Below are 22,139 nucleotides of genomic sequence, written 5' to 3'. Positions count from 1 at the left end.
AATCTGTCCATAGTCCTGGCAAGATTCTAGAACATGTCATTAAATGGATGAACTCTTAAAATTAGTAGTAGCTCCTCTTGGATTCAGCCTTAAGACCAAGTCAGATCAACGTATGTACTAGAAAAACCCAGTCTTTTATCCTATGTGTCTTCTTTACTACTCATACAGAGCACTTAACTTCTGACACCAAATGTGTGGAGGTTTTCTCCCACCAAGCAGTTCTCTGTGACACTGGCTGCTTGTCCTACAATTTAACTCAATTCTGACACAATCTGGAATAACATCAGATCCCACAGGTTAGGGGCTCAGTACCACCAAACTGACTGTGCTTCAGATACCAATTGCAAGTCACAACTTTTGTTCTACCTGGAGGTTCCCGTGACCTCCTACCCCTTGGATTCGATTATTTGCTAGAGCAGCTCACAGAACTCAGGGAAACACTTATGTGTATTAGTTTATTAAAGGATACAGATGAATGCCAGATGAGGTACAGCGGTCAAGGCCTGGGAGGGTCCCGAGCACAGGAGCGTCTGTCCTTCTGGAGTTGGGGGTGTGGCACCCTCTCGGTCTCTGGATGTGTTCACCGACCTAGAAGCTCTCTGAACCCTATACTATTGGGATTTTAATGGATGCTTCATCACCTAAGCCTAATCTATCATTAGCTCCATTTTCAACCCTTCTCTCATGTCAAGAAAATGGCAGGGGTGGGGGAGTGCCTGGGGAGGGGGTGCTTAAAAATTCCAACCTTCTAATCACAGCTTGGTCTTTCCAATGATCAGCCCCCATCCAGAAGCTATCCAGGAGCCCACCCAAAGTTGCCTCATTAGAAAAAATGACACTCCTATCACCCAAGAAATGCCAAGGGTTTCAGTGGCCCTGTGTCAGGAACTAGGGTCAAAAATCAAATATTGGAACAAAAGATCCTCCTAGTGCTCTTATCACTTATGAAAATTCCAAGGATTTTAGGAGCTCGGTATCAGAAACTAGACAAAGACCAAACACATATATTTCTTCTTATAAATCACAGTATCAAAGAAGATATGCCAGAAGACTGGAGCCTAAGTTCCAGTTTTCAATAAGGGGGGAAAAAACAAAGGCTGCGAATCCGTCCACAGTCCTGGCAAAATTCTAGAACATGTCATTAAATGGATGACATATGAACAAAAATTAGTAGTAGCTTCTCTTGGATTCAGTTTGAAGTCAAAAGCAAGTCAGACCAATACATTTAGAAAAAAGCAACCAGGGAAATTTTGGAACTTGGAAGTCCAATGTTTGAAGGTGTAGAAAGGTTTAAGAGGAGAATGGTCACAGGTGGCACACGATAGTGGCAACATAGGTTAGTGTCACAGACTGGGAAGTTCGCGTCCAGCCTCTATCACGGTCTAGCCACGTAATCTCGGGCAGAGCTCTCTGCTGCTCAGGGAATGGTAACCGTGGTTCCGACCTGTGGGTACTAATAATTGAAGTGTTTCACACGAGGCGTGTACAACAGAGAGCTGTCGTGGGAGCGCGGGGGAGGGGGCTTAATTTATGAGTAGTCTCACTCTTTTCTTTCTCTTTTCAGACCCAAGGAAGGTCCTGCCTCCGTGAGAGATGCAGCGAGAAACAGTAAGCAATGAACAAAACAGCTTTCCTTCAGTACGGCTACAGAGCTCTCAGCACAGGGACGGGTGAACACAACCCTTGGTGCTTCCAGAACTGCTTCTCACCAGGACTCGCATCCAGAGAGGGTAGCCCTCGGGGCTTTCTCCAGAACGCTGAACACGCGGGCGGTTGCTAGGCGACCCTAAGACCAAAGTGGACTAGGTGAACCGGCGCCAGGCCGGCTCCGCCCCCACTTCCGGGCTCCTCGCTCCGCCCCCTTCCCGCCCACTCCCTCCGGGCCAGGCAGTCCAAGCACCCGACCGAGGCATCGTGACGCATGCGCTCTTCTTCCCGTGTGGCTCGACTTGACGCGAGCTCCCGCTTTCCGCCACAAACTCTGTCCCGCCCTTTCTTGCACGGCCGGTACTGTCGTCCCCAGCTCCGTCCTCACTCACACCCTGTCCTGCCCACGCCTCGTCCCCAGTCCTGTTAATAGTGACTGCAGAGCAACCTCAAGTCCTGCTCCCTTGGTGGCGAGGGTGATGGGCTGGGGGGAGATAAAGCGGGTGACGGGTGGTGGCAGTTGCCACGGACTCACTTCCGGAGGACGGGCGGAAGTGGCTGCGGTAGATGGTGGGAGGGGGAAAGGAGTGCGAGGGGAGGGCCGGGCCGCCGGGGGTCGAGGGGGTGGGGCCTGGGCGGGCAACGGGGACCCGGCCTGGGCCCTGGAGTCCGACCTGGGGCGGGCCGCGGCTCCCTGCTGAGGTTGGGGGAGGGGGGAGGGCCCAGGTAACGACCCAGCGCAGATAGGGCGAGGGTCGTCTGGGCAGCGGAGGGGAAGGGGTCAGAACCTAGAGAGGGTCGCGTTGTCACCCCTTTCCCCGTGAACACCGAACGCGGGGTTCTGAGAAGGGTGGGAGGAGCTAAATTCTTTCCTGGGTTGGGGGGCGTTCTTGTGGGCGCCACGCCCCTACGGGAAGGAAGGGGGAGAGCGCGCGCGCGCGCGATTGTGTGTGTGTGTGTGTGTGTGTGTGTTTGTGTTTAGGAATACACTTAGAAGGGAGGGGGCGGCCAGGGTGGGCCACCGGATTGAAAAATTGGAACATCACTGGGGCTATTGCTGGTAGGACTCAGGTTTCTAACGTTTCAGGAGAGTGCTCTCGGGAGTTGGCCCCGGGAAGGAGTTTGACGGAGATTGGGAATTACATCCATGGCACAGTTTTGGAAGCAGAGGGGGAGGTGCGGGTGAAGGGAAGGGAGCAAAGAATGCTTGTAGAAGGTGCCAGCATCTAAGTGTGGAATGGATTTAGTTCAGACTGGGAGAGCTGGCCGATTAAAACACTGCACACCCTAAGAAGCTTGGGAGATGTAGGGCGATTAGTGTGTGGCACTCACAAGGCGAGAACAGAGGGAGAATGTTCTTTTCTGAATTTCTTAGAAGGCAGTCTCCACACACTAGTGCTTTTGGTTACTTTTCCTATAGTGCGGTTAGGTGCTGTCTTTCCTGTATCTTGAGCCTTATATGTGTATACATATTGATGAGATGACTGTTTTGGGGTGCAATATGTGAGTGAGGTAGGAACTTTGTATAACCTTGTGGAGTGTTTAAGGAAAGGTTTTTGATGATAGAGTCAAGGAGTCTCATTTAGGTAGGGAGTCTTAGAAATCCCTTTGGGTATATAATAGATTAGAGGGTGTCATGATGTTTAAATATTCTGCAGGTTAACACAGAAATCAGCCTCCTGGACCATGTCAGTTCTAAGGCCTGTTTCCTCTCATGAGCCTCAGCAGAAGACGGACTCGCCAGCCCTCACAGTGGATGACTTCCCCTCCCTGAACAAGAGATGGGATAGTACCAGGGATCTGCCTATCACCAGACTCTGGGCTTAATAAACCAGCTGAATGAAGGGATGTAATAGACCTCTGGGAGGGACACTGAAGCCTGCAGTTGGGGGGGAGGGGCCTGGACATACCCCTTCCCCCCCAGACTCCTCCCCCTCAGAGTCCACTCAGCCATGGACTTTGGACCTGGACAAGAGGAGAGAAGCCGCACTTTGTTTGGTGTATCTGATTTGGGATTCTCAGTTTGGAAATGGAGTGCTGGATGGGGGTTTGATGATCTCCAGGGGAGCAGCTGAGAGAAGAGAAGAAAGGTAAGGTTTGTGTCTCATTTCCCACTTGGTGTCTTGCTGCTCCTGTGCAGAAAATGTTGAGTGGGGTAAGTCTGGGGACACTGTCATTGAGGAGTTGCCGTGATGGGAACCCTTACCCTGAGGGGTACACAGGAAACTTCACCTCTCCTTCACTCTCTGGGTGCAGGCTTGTTCCCAGCTGCTCCTTACCCAGGTAGGAGTACCTTGTAAGGGGTTGTGAGCAATGGCAATTGTGAGGTTAGTCCAAGGAGAACATGAAAATTATTTAGGCCTCTGAAGGGAGGTTGTGTTAGATTACTTGTAAGGGCTTTTTCAATGCTGAGATAGTAGGATTCCAAGCCAGTTTGGGCTAAGCACAACACTGGAATGGATTAACCAGGCTGAGGCAGGCTGCTGTGTTTTGGGCAGCTAACTGAATAGAACTGCCTTGGGGGGCAGGTAGCAGATGGTCTAGGTAACCTCCTAAGTTGCCTCTCCTCCTTCCCCTATAAGGGAGTATAGGCCATGAAACCTCATGGTAAGAGCAGAGGAACAGAACACAGGTTTGGGAATCAGGATTTGTGTTCTAGCTCTGCCTTTCTTAGTGTACACCCCTAGGTATGTTGGTTAAGCTCTGCCATGTTCTCTTCACTTGCAAAATGGGGATAACTAACTTTCCAAGCCCCTCACAGGTTGTTCACAAGGAACAAATGAAATGATAGATTTTGAGAAGTATCCAGGGCCATGTACATGTAAAACAGTAACATTGCCATTGCTTCATATGCTTGTATAGTTACATAGAGAAAAACGCTAAATTAGTTTTGTTCTTTTATTGAACTAGGGTTCTGGCAAAAGCCTTATTTGTCCTTAATTAAAAGGCTGCCCTGAATTTGTCTCATCCTGTTGCTGTTAAACAATACCTGGGATCATGAAGTGGTGGCAAAGGTGCACGGGTTCAAGGAGAACTGAAATTGAGGGATTCTGCCAGATACCTTGTTGGCTCTCAGAGCTCTCCGGTCAGCTTGGCAAGTGTGCCTCTTTGGGGTAGCAGATTAAAGAGGGGTGGAGAAAAGTGGAAGTCTCAAGGACCGAGTGTCTGTTTAGGAGATGGAACCCTGGGCCTTTCCTTCCTGTGCCATATCGTGGTCTTCTCTCCTGCTCTTTAAGATGCCAGTGTTTTTCAGACTGTCATTTTTTAGCCCTCTATAGGCTGTTCATGGTTACCTTACTTTCTGCTCACTCCTCCTTTGAACTCCAGTTTACCTCTGCCAAGATGCCTGCTTTTCTCAGTGACAATAACAGTAGAAGGGAGAGGTGTTGGGAATTTCGATAGACAGTGGGGTCTGGTGGCCTGGGCAAGGGGTAGGAAGCTTGGCTTCTAGCATTTCTTTGCCTCTCACTAGCTGTGTAACACCTGGGCCTCACATACACTGGGTGCTGGCAACAATAACAGAGGTCATTTGCAAGCTGAAAATCACATATTTATGACTTAATTTCTTTTTTCCCTTCCTTCCTTGCCATAGGAGTCCCTGAGTCCCCCAGGGGCCTGAGGGCTGGGCAGGCAGACCTGGGTGGAGTTCCTGGCCCTAGATGTTTCTTCTCTAGTCTGATGCCTCAGGTAGCCCCTTTGAGGCCAGGCTTCTACTTTAGAAGGTCTGGATTTCAGGGTGGGCCTGTCACCTCCCCTAGCTTTGTCCAGCAAATTCCTGGTGCTAGTGTTTGCTTAGATACCGGGATCACAGTGATCCCTCAGGGATGTGTGGTCCCAGGATGCCTCTGCAGCCCTCATCCTGCCTGGGAGGACGGCGAGTGCTTCGAAGCACTTGAAGTACCACAGAGTCGTGCTGTATTTATACAGTGCTTACATTATGTGAAGTGTCCAGGCTGTTGTGTTGTGTAAGTTTTTCGTCACCACATTGTTGTGGGGAGAACAGAGCAGGGATTATTCTCCCAGTTTGATACTTGAGGGGAAGCTACAGAAGCCCTGATTAGGAAGGGCTTGCCCAAGTTTGGAGCGGCAGATGCTGTGATTGCCTGCCCAGTGCTGTGCTGCTCCTACAGCATCTGACCTGAGAAGGGCCATTCGGATTCTGCTGCAAACCTCCAGGGAGGGGAACTCAAGTGCCCTGTCAGACGGCCTCTCTGCTAAGATGTTTCTTCCCTGGAGTGAGCCAGAATTCCTCTCTCCTGTTGTTTCCACCAAAAGCAGTAGCCCTGCCCTCAGCCTGACCCTTCCACAAGACAGTCCTCTCAAGACAGTCACAGCCTTCTCACAGGGGTACCAGGATGTCAGGGCACAGCACTCATTGGGTGTCCAGCTACTTATCCCAATGATAGACTGAAACCACATATTGTGTGTGTGTTGTAACTGAATTTATTTATACCCTTTTTTTCCCCAAAAGGAACTGTAGGTGGCTAACCAAAAGTTCCATTTCACAGACACTGCTCAGTGATTATTGTATTAATCTTTTTTCTTTTATCTTAATGAACTGAGTTTCTGGGTCTTTATGGGGAGTAGGGATATTGAGAGGAAGGGAGATGGAAAAATAGATACATCATTGATTTAAAACTTTGCTTTTACCACTACTGATGGTTTCAGAGCATGAATTCTTAAGTTCAGAGCATGAATTCTTTCCAAATTATACAAAAATTCAGGGTATCTTAGGCATTGTTTATGGGAGGGTAGTTTCCTGGAACAACTTTCGCTTCCTTCTTATCTCTCCTCTCCTCTTTTGGAAGTAGTGGGGGTTGGCTGGGGCCAGATCTTCCTATTCCTTCCATTTTCACATAATCCATTCCCAGTTTCATCCCCAGAATTCAGGCACCTGGCTCCTTGTTTCTGCCCTCCTTCCCCTATAACCCTTCTGCATGAAACCTCCATCAGGAGCCCAGGACCTCTTTTCCCAGGTCAATTTGGCACTCATCACCCTGTTTCTTGCCTCTCAGACCAAATGTTTTCTCTTGCTTCCATCCAAGAATTCAGCTCATTCTTGTTCTCTAACCAGGCCCTTTGTTTTGGGACAGTCATGGAATTTCTACTCTTAGATCTTCCTGTGAGCCTTGGAATTTAAACAGAGGACTATAATGATGGGGTGAGAGTTTTGGTACACAGTTACCTGTCCTGTTCCCCATTGAACAGCCTTAGATGGAGAAGGATTATTGGTAGAGGTGGGAATCTGACATCTCATGGGCTGGTTGGTTTCCCCACCTTTCAGCATCCCACTCTGGCCTTTGTCCTGGGACAGTGATTTTAGCTCCTGATATCTTGGCCCTACAGTGTTTCCCAACTTTTTACATTTTAAGAAACTGGTTTTCCCTCTTGCCTTGACATGGAGTGTTAGTATGTAGGCCTTCCATGTCTCCTACCTGAGGAAAAGCTTAGAGAAGGGGCAGAGGTACAGAAGCATTGGCTGCTGGCTGGCACATGGGAGCTGGTTGGCTCCCATCTCCTGCCACAGTCCACACAATCAGCTAAACTGGAGACCTTGCACACACACACACACATTCACACACACACGAGTCCAGCCTCACTGAGATGTCAGCTCTTCTTTCACTCTTCTCCTTCAGGGCTGGGCTCCAACTGCAGGATTTCCCTGCTGCCCCACTGTGTGCCTGTCATGCTGGACACACAGCTATAACAAAGAGCACTTGCACTCAAGCCTGCATGAGGAGAGGGAATGAGTGCCATCTTTGGAAGCAGGAATGCCTGGGGCTAAAACTTGGCCATGACCCTCATTAGGTTTTGTGACCTTCAGCAAGTTGGCACTTAGCTGGAGTCTCAAACTCTTCATCTGTAGAATGGGATGACAATGTGTACTCTGCAGAGCTGCTAGGAGGGTTAAAGGAGAGGCTGGGGGTGGGGCAGGATGCAGGTCTGGCATGTGATGGCCTCTGCAATTTTGTTTTAGCTCCTCACCCCCATGCAGGGAACTTTAGGGCATGTCCTGCCTTTGTTTCTCTAAAACCCCATATAATTCCTAGTTTCACCTAGAAACAAGTTAGTGAGTGAAGTCAGTAACCATATACCACAAAGTTCTGGCCTGCTCTGTGCTCTGGAACACAGGGGAGGGAAGTGGGAGGGGGCATGTGCTGGTGCCAGAGTGTGTCCTGATCACATGGTAGCGCTGGCCCTGGACTCAGGCCTTCTCAGGAAAGTCATCTGCATGAGTAGCCGGTAGTTCTCAGCTCCCCACCCTCACTTGTTAGGGTCAGATACGGACATCTAGGCTTTTCCAGGGTCCTCCCTCACCCCCTTTCACAGGGCTACCACAAAGCCTGATTGAGGCCTTTTCTCTTCGGGTCTGTTGGGTCTACCCTAGGGAAAGGTCTGTCTCTCTTTGCTCTTTTGCTCCAAACTAACAGCACTCATTACCCACCCCGAAAGGAAAAAACAAACAAAACAAAAAACAGGAAGAAAAAAAAGCCAGCTTGCTCTTTCTCGATTTTGGCTGCAGGTGTTTCCTCCTTGGCTTCCTTTTTGGCATCCTGGTTCGTGTTCTTACTTCCCTGCACCCTCTAGCCTCTCACATGCCCTGGACTCCTCCCTCCTGGAAGCCAGGGGTTGTGGGGAGGATCCTTGGCTTTGGGTTTGGTAAACGCACTACTGAGGCAGGCTGCTTGGCCTACCTCTGGCAGGGCTCTGCCCCTCAACCCCACGAGGCCCTGGGCTCTGGGGCTGGGGAGACGCGAGAAGTCTGACTGGAATGGGTTGAGTGTGGTTGGGTTGATGGGTATAGACCCGTGGAGTTGCGATTGAGAGCGGCAAAGGGCTCAAAGGTAACAGCTGTCTCCACAGCATCTCCAGAAGTTGGGGACCCCGGAAAACTTGGGGTGTCCAGACCGCGAGTCGTTCTGAGAGGTCGAGCGTCGGAGGCGAGCCGGGGAGAAGGGGTCCCGGGCGAGTAGGGGCAGCCGGCTCCGCCCCTCGGCCTGCCCCGCCCCGCCCTCCCCGGGGAAGGGCCACGTTGCCCGCCCGGCGGTCCGGCCCTCGAGTGCCGCAGGAAGAGCCTGCCTGGCGGAAGGTGCCGGCGGCCTCCGCGCTAGCGCCTGGGACGCGCCGGGGCACCGGGCTCGCTCCCCAAGCCCCGGGGCGGGCCAAGTTCAGGGCCGGGAAGTTGGGAGGACCTGGTGAGTGGGGGCCGGGGGACGCCAGCGTCCGTCAGTTCTGGGGCTTGTCCCCGGAACGGGACCGAGGTCTGACTGAAGGAGGCCCCGCAGGAGCGGAGAGGGCGCTCCGGAGCTGGAGTCCCGGCTTGGGAAGCTGTCCCTTTCCGAGCCCTCCGTGTCCTCCGACAGCCCCGGTGCCCGAGAGAGGGACTTGGCCCGGGCCGCCCCGGGTCCCGGCCACGGGCCCCTTTGGAGCCGGGAAGTGGAGCTCTGCATTCCGCTTTCGGAATCCCGGGCCTCCAGCTGGTGAGAGAGGGCGGGCTTCGCGGGGAGGGGGCTGGTTGTGAAACTCAGCCTCTGGGCCGACGTGGGTGTGGGGCCTGGAGGAGCTGGGGTCGCTGGAGAGGGTTTGGGGAGCGGCATGCGAGGGGCCTTTCCCCAGACCCCACCCGCGCGTCCATTCCAAAAGTTAACTAGGGGTTCTTTCTCCTCTGCCGGGAGGAAGAATTGACTCGATGTGGAAATAAGTAAATTGTCAAGAAAACTTTCTCGTACTTGTTTGCTAATGTGTGTGGAGTAAGGGGCCCCTGAGACGTGCAGGGCCCCATCTTATAAACCCTGGAGCACAGGGGCTGTGGCCGGCTGGTCTGTGTCCCCACGGGACAGTGAACCCTGGAGTGAGGCTCCACCTTGGTTAACCTTTGACCCTGTGATGTGTTTAATTAGTCCTCCCTTTATGAACATCACTGGCTGAGATTGTCCAGCTTTATCTTCTGTCGTTTATAATACTTTTCAGACCATGTAGACTTTTCTTTTAGATGCTTACATCCCCCCTGCGTCTGCCTCGAACTGTGAATCACCCCTGCCTGACCCCATTACCGGAGACCATTGAGGCCTCTCGGATCTCCCCTGTCCTTTTCTCAGATTAGAAGGCAATGTATGTCTAACCTCAGTGGCCTATGTGACAGGTTAAACTCATTTCCTGTTTGGGACACTGGGGAAATTGTCACTGTCCTTTTCATCATCAGAGCCCAGAGGCCTTGGAGATGATCCAAATCAACCCTCTCCCTGTTAAATTAGGGAACTAAGGCACAAGTGACTTGCCCAAGGTTACTTGGTTTCCCAGGGCTTCATGCTTTTTGCTGCGCTAGCATCATATATCCCTTTAGCCTGCATCCCTTTCCTCTAGGTCTTATTCTCTAAGTCCTTCAATTATTTAGTGTATCTTCTCCGACTCCCTTTCAGTTCTAACATCCTTTTGAAATTATGGAGCCTGGTACAAGGTACAGGAATCTAACAGAGGTCTAATGAACAGGAAGGTGATTCAGTTAGGTCTCCATTATCTGTGGCATGTTCTATGCTTTCTGGTTTTTTTCAGGCAGTGCTTTTTAAGTACTAAGCAACACAGAGACAGAAAGGAAGGTCTGTCAACATTCCTTCAACTTGCATACTTTCTAAAAGCTAAATAAGACTTCTCCATTATTGCTTACAGTGAGAAGTTGACTATCTGGTGTTCTTTTGCTGTTTAAGAAACATTTTCTTGTCACAGAGAGAGAACTGGCTAGAGAATACCATACGAATCAGAGTTTTAAAAAGGGATGTCACAGCTCATAGGCAGTTTTTCAAAAGAAGAAACTGAGCTAGCTAAATGTCCATCAACAGAGGAATGGATAAAGAAGATGTGGCACATATATACAATGGAATGTTACACAGCCATAAAAAGGAACAAAATTGGGTCATTTGTAAAGACGTGGATGGACCTAGAGAGTGTCATACAGAGTGAAGTAAGTCAGAAAGAGAAAAGCAAATATTGTATATTAACGCATATATGTGGAATCTAGAAAAATGGTACAGATGACTTTATTTGCCAAGCAGAAATAGAGACACAGACATGGATAACAAACATGGACACCAAGGGGGAAAGGGGTGGGGTGGGAGGAATTGGGAGACTGGGATTGACACATATACATTATTGATACTATGTGTAAAATAGACAACTGATGGGAACATATGTATAGCACAGGAAACTCTACCTAATGCACTCTGGCGTTCTAAATGGGAGGGATATCCAAAAGGGAGGGGCTATATGTATATGTATGGCTGATTCATTTTGCTGTGCAGTAGAAGCTAACACAACATTGTAAAGCAGCTATACTCCATAAGAAGTAAAAAAGAAAAAAAAGAAGAAGCTGAGACCCACGGGAGTTGGTGGAACCTGCCCAGAACCTCCTGGGTTTTCGTTGAGGGTCTTATTCACTAAAAAGGCTCACTCCTCATCTCCCACCACAGTGCAGATGTCTTTGTACTTGGTGGTGTGGACCAGCTGTGTGACTTCCCTGAAGGAGTTGTGAAAACTCTGGCAAAAAAACTACTGTGAGTTTGTGCCTTGCAGGCAAATGTCATTAATAACAGAACATCAGGTACTCAGGTCAAGGTTAAGGACTGTTGTTCTATTTTAGAAAAGAAAGATGTAGCAAATTGTACTTTCCCAAAATGGCCACAACTTTAAATATCCCACTCTACATTGTTACAATAGGACATTGCCCTCCTCCCACCCGGTGGTGGGGAGTCTATGTTCCTTTTCGCTTGAATGTAGGCAGCGACTCGTGATACCCCTGGCCTGTGAGTAAGTCAGAAGTGATCCAGGGCTTCCCTGGTGGCGTAGTGGTTGAGAGTCCGCCTGCCGATGAAGGGGACAAGGGTTCATGCCCCGGTCCGGGAAGATCCCACATGCCGCGGAGCGGCTGGGCCCGTGAGCCATGGCCGCTGAGCCTGCGCGTCCGGAGCCTGTGCTCCGCAACGGGAGAGGCCACAACAGTGAGAGGCCCGCGTACCGCAAAAAAAGAAAGAAGTGACCCAAGGTTTTGGATCACTGTGGTTTTGCTCCTGGCCTTTCATGTACTTGCAGTCATATGTGGCTGGGGTCGGAATCATCTGGAAGGCTTCCTCCCGTGTCTAGTGGCTGATGCTGACTGTTAGCCAGACCTTAGCTGCGGTTGTCAGCTGGAATACCTAGAGGTATCCTGTCCACATGGCCTGGGCTTCCTCTTACTTTGATGGCTGGGTTCCAAGAGCAGGCATCTCAGGAGCACCAAGTGGAAACTGTATTGCCTTTCGTGAACTAGTCTTGTAAGTCACATAATCATCACTTCCTCTGTAGTCACAGATCAAAGAGAGGGAACATAGACCCCGTCTCCCCCAGCTCTAGAGGGAGGAGCCTCATTGTCACTTTGTAAGAAGAACATGTGGGATGGGATATTTGGTAGTCATCTTCGGAAAATGTAATCTTTCACTGTTAGGCTGCTAGTTTGGTCTTCTTTCTCCCCGATTTAGTGAATAATGCAAGCAGCCCTCCGTCTAGCTACTTGAACTTCGTACATGTGCCAAGCACTGTCATAGGTATACAGATCATAGAGCCTTTTTTCTAAGGAGTAAGGTGAGAGCCAGGTAAGTACAGCCACAGGTTCTGTTACAGTGTGGAGAGGAAAGACAGGAGGTATGGAGAGAGTACGGTGGGAGTATAGCTGTGGGAAGCCTGGCTCTGCCTGGATGTTAAGGACCTGGGTTCTTAAGGATGTATAATGCTTGTAGGTGGGGCTTTGGATAATATTTCAGGATGTGGGACCAGCCAGAGGAAAGGAAGCAGCGTACAAAGGGTACTTATTGAGGGAGAAAGTAGCCTGTTGAGGCCAGAGTACGGGGTTCATGGGGTTAGTGGTTGGAGGTGACGTTGAAAAGGAATGTTGGAGTTAGTTTGTTGTGAAGGCCCCGTGTGTCATAATAATAATTTTGAGTTCTAGTCTGTGGGCAGTGGCAGTATGGTTTTTAAGGCAGGTTAGTGTTGGGACCAGTCGTGTACTTTAAGAAGGATGCTCTGTTACTGTTGGGAAGATTGCTTAGAGGGAAGCAAGGTGTGTGATAGGTGAACCAGCTGAGGAGCCACATCAGGAGTTCAGTGTTTAATAATAAGGAAAGAGAGTTCAGCTTAAAGCGTTTGAGATCTTGAAATGGGATGATGGCAGTGAATGGGTAACTTTCTCTTCCATTTTCATAATTCTGAAATTCTTGGGGCTGGATATGTTTCAGAATTTAGAATTTTTTGGATTTAAAAAAGATGATCTGGTGCATTTATGGTGTAGTGAAGGTCTGGAGCAGCATACGATAATCCAGCATGTTTATTTTCTGTAGCAAAACGTATGAATGGGATAAATAAAGACTGTAAGTAGCCTCACATTAGATCAGATTTCTCCAAATGAGGTTAAGCCAAACAAGTGTGGAAAACTTCTGTTTTTCAGCACTTTTTGGACTTGGGAATTGCAGTTAAGTGATTGTGGGTGTGTGGCATCCACATGGAAGCCACTTTTTTGTTGCAGGCAAATCTGAATGTCGAGGATCCTAGCATAGCAGCTTGGCAGCACTGGGGGAGTGGGTTTGCCTCCTCAGGTAGCTGGTAGTAGAGGGGATTTGACAGATGTTGAGCACAGCGTTGTGCTGGTGCTGTTGGTTGTGAAGGGGAGGTGGGCCTGAGGTGGGCCACAGGGTCCGAAAGCATCAGGGAAGGTGTCCTGGCGAGGTGTGAGTCAGAACACACTAGGTGAAGAAGAGAGAGAAGAGCCGACCAGGCATACCGGCACATGCACAGGCCCTGAGGCAGGCTCGAGTGTTTGGGTCCTGGAAGGAATCTAGTAGAGTGGAGTAAAGAGAGCCCGCGAGAGAGGGGACTGGCGAGCAATCGCGCACTCCTTCGGCAAGATAAGCAAGTCCTGTTTGAGAATTTAGAGAAAAGGGTTGTGGGGTGGAGAACAAGGGCCTGAGGGCTAAGGTGGAGGCCTGGCTGGACTGGGGCAGCTGTTTCCTGTGGGCTGTCTAACATTTCTCGAGGTTTATAGACTTGCTAGGAATACAGTCTGCAGAGGGGCTGAGAAGATTGCTTTGATCTGCCTGGCTTAGAAGGTGTTGGGAGGTCTTCCAGGCCTCAGGGTAGTGGGTGTGGGCCACCTAATTCTAATGTCTGGAGCAGGGTGCAGGGTGGAGAGGATGTGGTCCCGTGGGGTTTTGCTACCCCTCTGAGAGCCTGCTGGTTTGAGGTGGTCATTGACAAGTCAGAGACAAGCCTGCTCCTCCGGCCCTGAAGCCAACACTTCGGCTGAAGGAGTCAGTTTCCTTTTCTTTCCCCCATCTCTTTATCTAGAGACTATTCCTGCCCAGTCAGTTGGGAGGCGGGACGTTGGGGGTTAGGGACTCCAACATTGACCACATCCTGAGGGGGGAGTGAGGAAGAAACTGGAAATCTGTGTGTGTTTCTCTTCTAGGAAACCCTAATTGGTATATGAGCACTAATAAAATGGAAATTTAATGACACAGTAAAACTGAAATGGACTTGAGGTTTCTGAGAAGACTGCTGCGATGGAGTTATGAGGGTGGATGTTTTCTAGGAGGAAGACAGGGGGTGGTAGTGCTTGCAGGGGCTGGAGGGGTCTCTGAGGAGGGAGGCAGAATCCATTCCCTTTAGAGACTCTTAAAGATCAGCCCTTTGATCCTTGGATACTGGATCTGCCTGCTTGAGAGTCCAGGAGCACAGATCTGGGACCCAAGATTTTAGCTAGGGTTAGAGAACTGGTCTGTGAGGCAGAGGGGAACTGGCAGAGCAGTCAGCACAAGAGAGTGCAGACCTGAAGCTTTGGGATATGAAGTGTTGAGACCAGAGGCAGGAATGCCAGGGAGAGAGTTGCATGGTCAGGAATGGCAGCTGTCCTGGAATGGGAGGGTATGGTAGATCCTTTCAGTAATGAGGTCTGGTAGAGTGAGGGAGTTGGCAGGACCATGCCTTTTTCTTGTTAGATGTGTGTCCCAGTCCCTTCCCAGAGCCTGGCAGAGAGCAGGTGTGTGATGCATGTCATGGTGTGATTGAGGAGTTCAGGAAAAATGGATTGTGTCCCAGTTCTTCTTACTGATGTGCCCAGCTGGGGCCATATTGGATGAATCTAGTCAGAGCTGTGGGCTATGTCCCTATATTTGATTTTAAGAAATTTTATTTGACAATAACTTCAAACTATAAAAAAGTTGCAAGAATAAAAATGGTATAAGAATACTCATATTCCCATTACTCAGATCCATCTATTAACATTTTGCTCCATTTGCTCTTCATATACATACATGACATTTTTGTTCTGAACCATTGGAGAAGTTGCATCTACCATGGCTTCTACCCCTAATTACTTCAGCGTGTATTACCTAAGAATTGGGATATTCTTTTATATAACCACATTATGGTTATCAGTCAGTCAACACTGATACTTTGATCTACGGTCTATATTCTAATTTTGTCATTTGACCCAATAATATCTTTTTTAAAAAGTTTTATTGAGGTATAAATGATATACAGTAAACTTTACATAGTTAAAATTTTAAGTTTTCATAAGTTTGTACATATGTATGTACCCATGAAACTATGATCCCACAAAGTCTCCTAGTGTCCCTTTGTAATACCTCCCCTGATGTTCTCACTGCCCCCATCCCCAGGCAGCCACTGATGTGCATGTACTCTTTCACATCTTGAATAATTATTTTGAGATTTGTCCATGTGTCGTGTGTATCAGTAGCACGTTCCTTTTTAATTGCTGAATATTATTCCATTCCATGGGTAAACCACAATTTGTTTATCCATATTCCCATGTTGATGGGCATTTGAGTTGTTTCCACTTTTTGGCAATTATGAATAAAGCTGCTATAAACACTCCATATAGGTTTTTGTATGGACATATGTTTTCATTTCTCTTGGGTCTGTATGTAGGAGTGGACTTGCTGGGTCATATGGTAACTCTCTGTTTAGCATTTTGACTAGCTGCCAGACTGCTATAAAAGGACATTAGTTCCATATCTCACACCATATACACAAATTAACTCAAAATCCTAAACCTAAATGTACAACCTAAAACTATAAAACCTAAAAAAGAAAACATAGGGAAAAATCTTTGTGACTTTGGCAAAGATTTCTTAGATACGATGCCAAAAGCATGATTCATAAAAGAAAAAAACCCTGATAATTGGACATCATCAAAATCAAGAACTTCTGTTCTTCAGCTGACTCTGTTACGAGAATAGGACAAGTGTTTGAATTTTTGCCAGTCTGATGGGTGGAGAAATGTTATCTTAGTATAGTTTTAATTAGAATATTTCTTATGAGTGAAATTAAATACCTTTTCATATGTCTAAGGACCATTTTAATATTTTTGTGTGTGAGTTGCCCTAGTCATATAGACAAGAGTTTGGGCCTTTTTTCCCCTCAGTTTTTAAAAAGTCCTTTGTCTGTGAGGGTATTGGTTTATTATTTGTGATGTATGTTGCAAATATCCTCTCCCAGTTTGTTATTTGTCTTTTGACTTGGCTTATGGTGTTTTTAGCCATGCAAAAAGTGTTTTATTTATTACTGCATCTGTATTTTAAGTCATACTTAGAAAGCCTTTCCCTATACTAAGGTTACAGAGGGATTGACATACATTTTCTTTTAGCACTTGTATGGTTTTATTTTTCTCCTTAGATGTCTAGTCCACTTGGAATTTATTCTTGTGTACGGATCTTATTTTTTTCCCCCAAGTAGCTATATAATTGTTGTAACACTATTAATAAGACCATTTTTTGCGCCAGTAATTCTAAATATCTCCTTTGTCATACATTAGATTTCTGCGTGTAGTTGGGTGTATTTCTGGCGTTTAAATTCTATTCCTTTGGATGATCTGTTTGTTTACATACCAGCACCACATACTTTTAATTATAGAGGCTTTGTAATGTTGAGTATGTTAATACCTGGTAGGGCTAGTCCCTCTTCACTGCTCGTTCGTTTTCATCATTTTCCTAGATGTTCTGTTATGAAGTTTTGTCTAGCTCTATAAAAAAGTATTTTTATTGAGGTTTTTGATGATGCTGAGATGCCCTAACCAAGAACAAGGGATATTTAAGTCTTATTTTGTGTCTTTTCGGGAATTATAGGTTCATGTAGGTTTTTGAATATATCTTGTTAATTCCTAAATAGTTTATCATTTTCATGGCTATTATAAATAGGGTTTTCTCATTTGTTTTTTTTTTAATGAGTTATTATTTGTGGATATGAAGGCTATTGATTTTTGCATGTTAATTTTTATATCCCACTACCTTGCTCAATTCTTTGATTGTTTAGGTTGGATTTGTCATTGATTCTCTTAGACTTTTCCAGGCATATTCTCATAGCATCAGTACATTGAGATACTTTTGCTTCTTCTCCACTTCCTCTGCCTATAATTGTGTTCTGCAGTCCAGTTGCATTGGCTGATCCCTCCAACAGAATGTTAAATAGTCGTTAGATCTGGGGTGGCTTGGCTTTGCTCCTGACCTTCGTGAGAATGCCTCTGGTGCTTCTTTATTAGGTAAGGTGCTGGCTTTAGCCCTGAGGTGTGATATTAGAGTTTTAAAATCAGTAATCTTTTTTTTTTTTTTTTTTTTTTGCGGTATGCGGGCCTCTCACTGCTGCGGCCTCTCCCACCGCAAAGCACAGGCTCCGGACACGCAGGCTCAGCAGCCATGGCTCACGGGCCCAGCCGCTCTGCGGCACGTGGGCTCCTCCCGGACCAGGGCACGAACCCGCGTTCTCCGCATCGGCAGGCGGACTCTCAACCACTGCGCCACCAGGGAAGCCCTAAAATCAGTAATCTTTGGGTAGTTTGATTTGAGGCATGGGAGGCAGGTGGTCTAACCCCTACCTCTCCTAAGCTCTGGACAGAAGATGGTAAACAAAATCTGTCAGGTAGGGAAGGGGGAAGTGGGATTCCTTTGCTTCCTCTCTTCCACCAACATCACTCTCTACACCACCCCCACCCCCCACCCCCCACCCCCCCAAAAAAAACACATTGCTTTTCAGAGGACTCATGAACTCATTTTGGAGTGCGGGAACATGCTCTCCTAATCCTATTCTTCCGCAGAGATTGACCCTCCAGATTAGGGAACAGGCAACTATCTTTTAAGAGAGCTTTGGAGTTAACGTCCTGGCCTTCCTTGTCCTGCACTTTTTCATCTGTTTCTGCGCCCCATTCTTCCACTCCAGGGCAGCCCCATGCCTCGTGATGATGGTTGTTTTTCTCCTCTCCTCAGGTGCATGGCTGCTTCCTAATCCTGGAGCCCAGAGGAAACACCCCTAGAACTGTGCGCGTGTGAGCCAGGCAAGCCAAGGGCAGCCTTGAGCCCCACCCTTGCCCGCCTCCCCCGCGGGGGCCAGGATGCTGAAGAAGCAGTCTGCAGGGCTCGTGCTGTGGGGCGCCATCCTCTTTGTGGCCTGGAACGCCCTGTTGCTCCTCTTCTTTTGGACGCGCCCGGCGCCTGGCAGGCTGCCCTCAGACAGTGCTCTCGATGACGACCCCGCCAGCCTCACCCGGGAGGTGATCCGCCTGGCCCAGGACGCTGAGGTCGAGCTGGAGCGGCAGCGGGGGCTGTTGCAGCAGATCAGGGAGCATCATGCTAGGTGGAGCCAGCGGTGGAGGGTGCCCACCGTGGCCCCGCCTGTCCTGCCGCGCGTGCCTGTGACCTCTCCGCCAGCTGTGATCCCCATCCTGGTCATCGCCTGTGACCGCAGCACCGTCCGGCGCTGCCTGGACAAGCTGCTGCATTATCGGCCTTCGGCCGAGCACTTCCCCGTCATCGTCAGCCAGGACTGCGGGCACGAGGAGACAGCCCAGGTCATCGCCTCCTATGGCAGCGCCATCACGCACATCCGGCAGCCCGACCTGAGCAACATCGCAGTGCCGCCCGACCACCGAAAGTTCCAGGGCTACTACAAGATTGCTCGGCACTACCGCTGGGCGCTGGGCCAGGTCTTTCACACGTTCAAGTTCCCAGCAGCCGTGGTGGTGGAGGACGATCTGGAGGTGGCTCCAGACTTCTTCGAGTACTTCCAGGCCACGTACCCGCTGCTGAGGGCCGACCGCTCCCTCTGGTGTGTGTCCGCCTGGAATGACAACGGCAAGGAACAGATGGTGGACTCAAGCAAGCCTGACCTGCTCTACCGCACAGACTTCTTCCCTGGCCTGGGCTGGCTGCTGTTGGCCGAGCTCTGGGCTGAGCTAGAGCCCAAGTGGCCCAAGGCCTTCTGGGACGACTGGATGCGCCGGCCAGAGCAGCGGCAGGGCCGGGCCTGTGTGCGGCCTGAAATCTCCAGGACGATGACCTTTGGCCGTAAAGGTGTGAGCCATGGGCAGTTCTTCGACCAGCACCTCAAGTTTATCAAGCTGAACCAGCACTTCGTGCCCTTCACCCAGCTGGACCTGTCCTACCTGCGACAGGAGGCCTATGACAGGGATTTCCTTGCACGTGTCTACGGTGCTCCCCTGCTGCAGGTGGAGAAAGTGAGGACCAGTGAGCGGAGTGAGCTGGGGGAGGTGCGGGTGCAGTACACGAGCAGGGACAGCTTCAAGGCCTTCGCCAAGGCCCTGGGAGTCATGGACGACCTCAAGTCTGGTGTCCCCAGGGCCGGCTACCAGGGCATCGTCAGCTTCCTGTTCCGGGGCCGCCGTGTCCACCTGGCCCCACCCCAGACCTGGGATGGCTATGATCCTAGCTGGAATTAGCAGCACCTGCCTGTCCCTCCTGGGGCCCCTCCTGGCCATATCATGGCCTAAGATGGGACCGTAGTCCCTGGGCTGCATCATCCTCTCTGTGTTTCTCTCTTGGGTCCATTTATCTTGTTTTTTTTTTTCTTTCTTTTTTTGAGTGGCATTCAAGTGCACAGATGATAAGGTGAGGGTTATTCTCCCGTTCTCAAGGGGGTCAAATCAGGGGAATCTTTCGGGGGTATGTTGGGGGAGTTATTAAGCAGGAAACCACTGTGTGGTAGGGAGAGACTTGGGCTCGTTGGGGCCACAAAATCCACGTTCCAGGTTTTCTCCCAGGACATCTGTGGAGAGGTTGGCAACTTTAGTTCTCTTGATCAGGCCTCTTTTCCCTGTCCTGGCTATTCTAGCCAGAGTATGAGCCCTCCTCCTGTACCTGTCCCCCACCATCTCCACCTTCCCCCAACTGGAGCAAGGTGGGAGGCTGGATTATGTGAGAAGGAGATGTATTTGTGGCCAAAATGAGACTAACCAAAGGGGTTTCATCATCATCAGGTTCTGGGCAGAGCTGTTAGGTGTCAGGGTTTACTCCCTCCTGCCTGTATTTCTCTTCTTCCCCCTCTCGTTTATCCCGACCACCTCTCAGCTCTTCTTTCCCTGCAGCCTAGCAGTTCGTGATCCTAAGATGAAACGGTGAAGGAGAAAAGCAGAACCTCTCCTCAGCTCACCCGCTGGGGTGGGGGGAAAAGCCTTGGGTGCTGGGGCGCCCCTCCCTCATCCTTCCTCCAAGAAACAGACTGCCCCCTATCCGGTCCTTTCTGAAAACCAAGCCTTTCTCTGTCACTCTGGGACGGTTCATGCTAGCCCGGCCCGTGGCTTCTGGAGGCCCTCTCAGTGTGAGGTAGGGCAGCCAAGACCATTCAGCCCAGCCTCCTTCCCTTCTCCCCCAAGCATTCCCTTCCCGTGTGCACAGATTAGGACGCAGATGGCGGGTTGGAGAGCAACATGTGTGTTTTTCTTTCTTGCCTGACCTCAGTTCATGGAAGAAAGTTGAAGCTACAGAATTATTTTCAAAAATAAAGCCTGAATTGTCTGAAAAACTGTGTGTGTTTGTGTGTCCTGGTAAAGGAGTTGGGGGTGGAAAAGGGAGGAGAAAGGTGGAGGAAGCAAGGAAAAGAATGAGGCCTAAAGGAAGGGGCTGCACAGGCGAGAGGAAGGTCAGTTGGAGGAAGGAAAGCAGATGATGGGAAGATAGGAGCAGGGAGTAGGAGAGCTAAGGAGGGGCCTAGGTGGGAAAGAAAGGCCAGGCTTGGAGGTGGAGAGGGCCCAAGGCTTCACTCCCCCAGTGCTAATCTTCTCTAGAGGTGGGCTGTGGGGCCCTCAAGCCCTGGTCCAAGAGAGAATGCAGGCAGTCCCTCCTGAAATGGGCACCTCGGGTGGGATGCCCTCCGCTGGCCCAGGCAGCATTCGCTAGGCATCCTCCAGCACCTTCCGGGATGCAGAGCTGACAACTGGATCAACGCTGGCAGTAGCACTAAGAGTGTGAGGATGCCTTTTACACTGCCACCCAAGACACCCACATGTAAATGGCAAACTTTGCCTGAAACTATCCTAAGAGTTTCTATTTTCCACTTTTTTTTTTTTTTTTTTAATGCTGCTTGTGACCTACCAACTTGATTTCATCAGTGGGTTTGAAAACCCTGGGCTAGGTGACTTTGTTGACAGAAACCATCCTCGAGCTTCACACCAGATGGATAAGTTGTGGAGAAGGGGGTGTCACCAGGTCACTGAGGGAGCAACTCTGGCCTCACTTCTGGGCTAAGGGAACCAGGGTCAGACATTCATCTTAACCTTTTAGATTGTTGTAGAGCTAGTTTTGTCTTCCCACGTGCTCTTAGATGGATGTTTAAACCCTGTTTGGGGGTAGAGAGGTGATCATTAGCTGTGATTGGCAAGGTTCTCCGTCTCGACACAATTGGGCCAGGTGTGCTTTGGCTGCCAGAATCCATGTTCTTAGCACTAAATTAACACTTGCTTACCAAGTGCATTGTTCTGAGCGCTCCACAAATCAGAATGAACTCCTTTAATCCTCAAAGAGATCACGGGTAGTTAAGTATTGCTCGGTTTTACAGGTGAGGAGCAAACTGGGCACAGAGAGGGTCCTTTGCCCAAGGCCACACACCTGGTTGGGGTGGAGCCAGGATTTGAATGGAACCCATGTTAATCACTACTTAATCAGGACCCTCCCCTTTCTCTCCTTTACAGCCTTTGCTCCAAGGCCGTCTCCTCTGCCTCCCTTGTACTCTGGTCTCCCCTCCCACAGGCTCCAGGTTGGTGGGTGGGCCTGGGCTCCCAGGCCAAACAGCAGGTGGGGGTGGGAGGGCAGCCCTCCCAGGGAAATTGTAGAGGAGGAGACCCTCTGAAGATTCAGGCTGGTTTCTCAGGTTTGTCCTTAAGTGAGGAGCACTTTCAGGGGTCTCTGTGTCCTGTTTCTCTTCCTTTTGATGCGGGTCCCCAGAGAGGCCACATTCACTATGCCAAGGCACCCTCAGGTGTGATTCATGTGTGCATGGCTGCCAACCCTCATAGAGCATGAACCTCCTGTGGATAACAAAGCAAGCGGACATACCAAATGGAAAAACATGGTGTCATTAGATCCTTCAGAATTCTGCTAACCTTGACTTTGGAGATTAAAGATAATACCAAAGAGCTCACCCAGCTCAACACGGCTCCCCGGCCAGGT

The 22,139-nt window shown here is 49.5% G+C and overlaps 1 protein-coding gene across 2 annotated transcripts; it reads left to right on the top strand.

The window, feature by feature from the left end:
- Positions 1-3,007: 3,007 nt before the first annotated feature.
- Positions 3,008-20,477, top strand: MGAT1 (alpha-1,3-mannosyl-glycoprotein 2-beta-N-acetylglucosaminyltransferase). 2 transcript variants are annotated; one of them, XM_082836682.1, is made up of 2 exons: positions 3,008-3,737; positions 17,946-20,477. In XM_082836682.1, the coding sequence occupies exon 2, from the start codon at positions 18,071-18,073 to the stop codon at positions 19,412-19,414; it is 1,344 nt and encodes a 447-aa protein (XP_082692808.1). In that variant the 5' UTR covers positions 3,008-3,737; positions 17,946-18,070; the 3' UTR covers positions 19,415-20,477. The 2 variants fall into 2 exon arrangements, with proteins under 2 accessions (XP_082692808.1, XP_082692809.1); XM_082836683.1 differs by lacking the exon at positions 3,008-3,737 and adding an exon at positions 8,976-9,128.
- Positions 20,478-22,139: the final 1,662 nt, after the last annotated feature.

Source organism: Leucopleurus acutus (assembly GCF_964270905.1).
Source record: "Leucopleurus acutus genome assembly, chromosome: 3".
Classification (NCBI taxonomy): domain Eukaryota; kingdom Metazoa; phylum Chordata; class Mammalia; order Artiodactyla; family Delphinidae; genus Leucopleurus; species Leucopleurus acutus.
The sequence above is the reverse complement of the archived record's forward strand: the minus strand, read 5'-3'. Positions and strand labels throughout refer to the sequence as shown.

Excerpts from the sequence above, each read along its gene's own strand:
- MGAT1 (XM_082836682.1), top strand. The coding sequence starts at position 18,071 with ATGCTGAAGAAGCAGTCTGCAGGGCTCGTGCTGTGGGGCGCCATCCTC.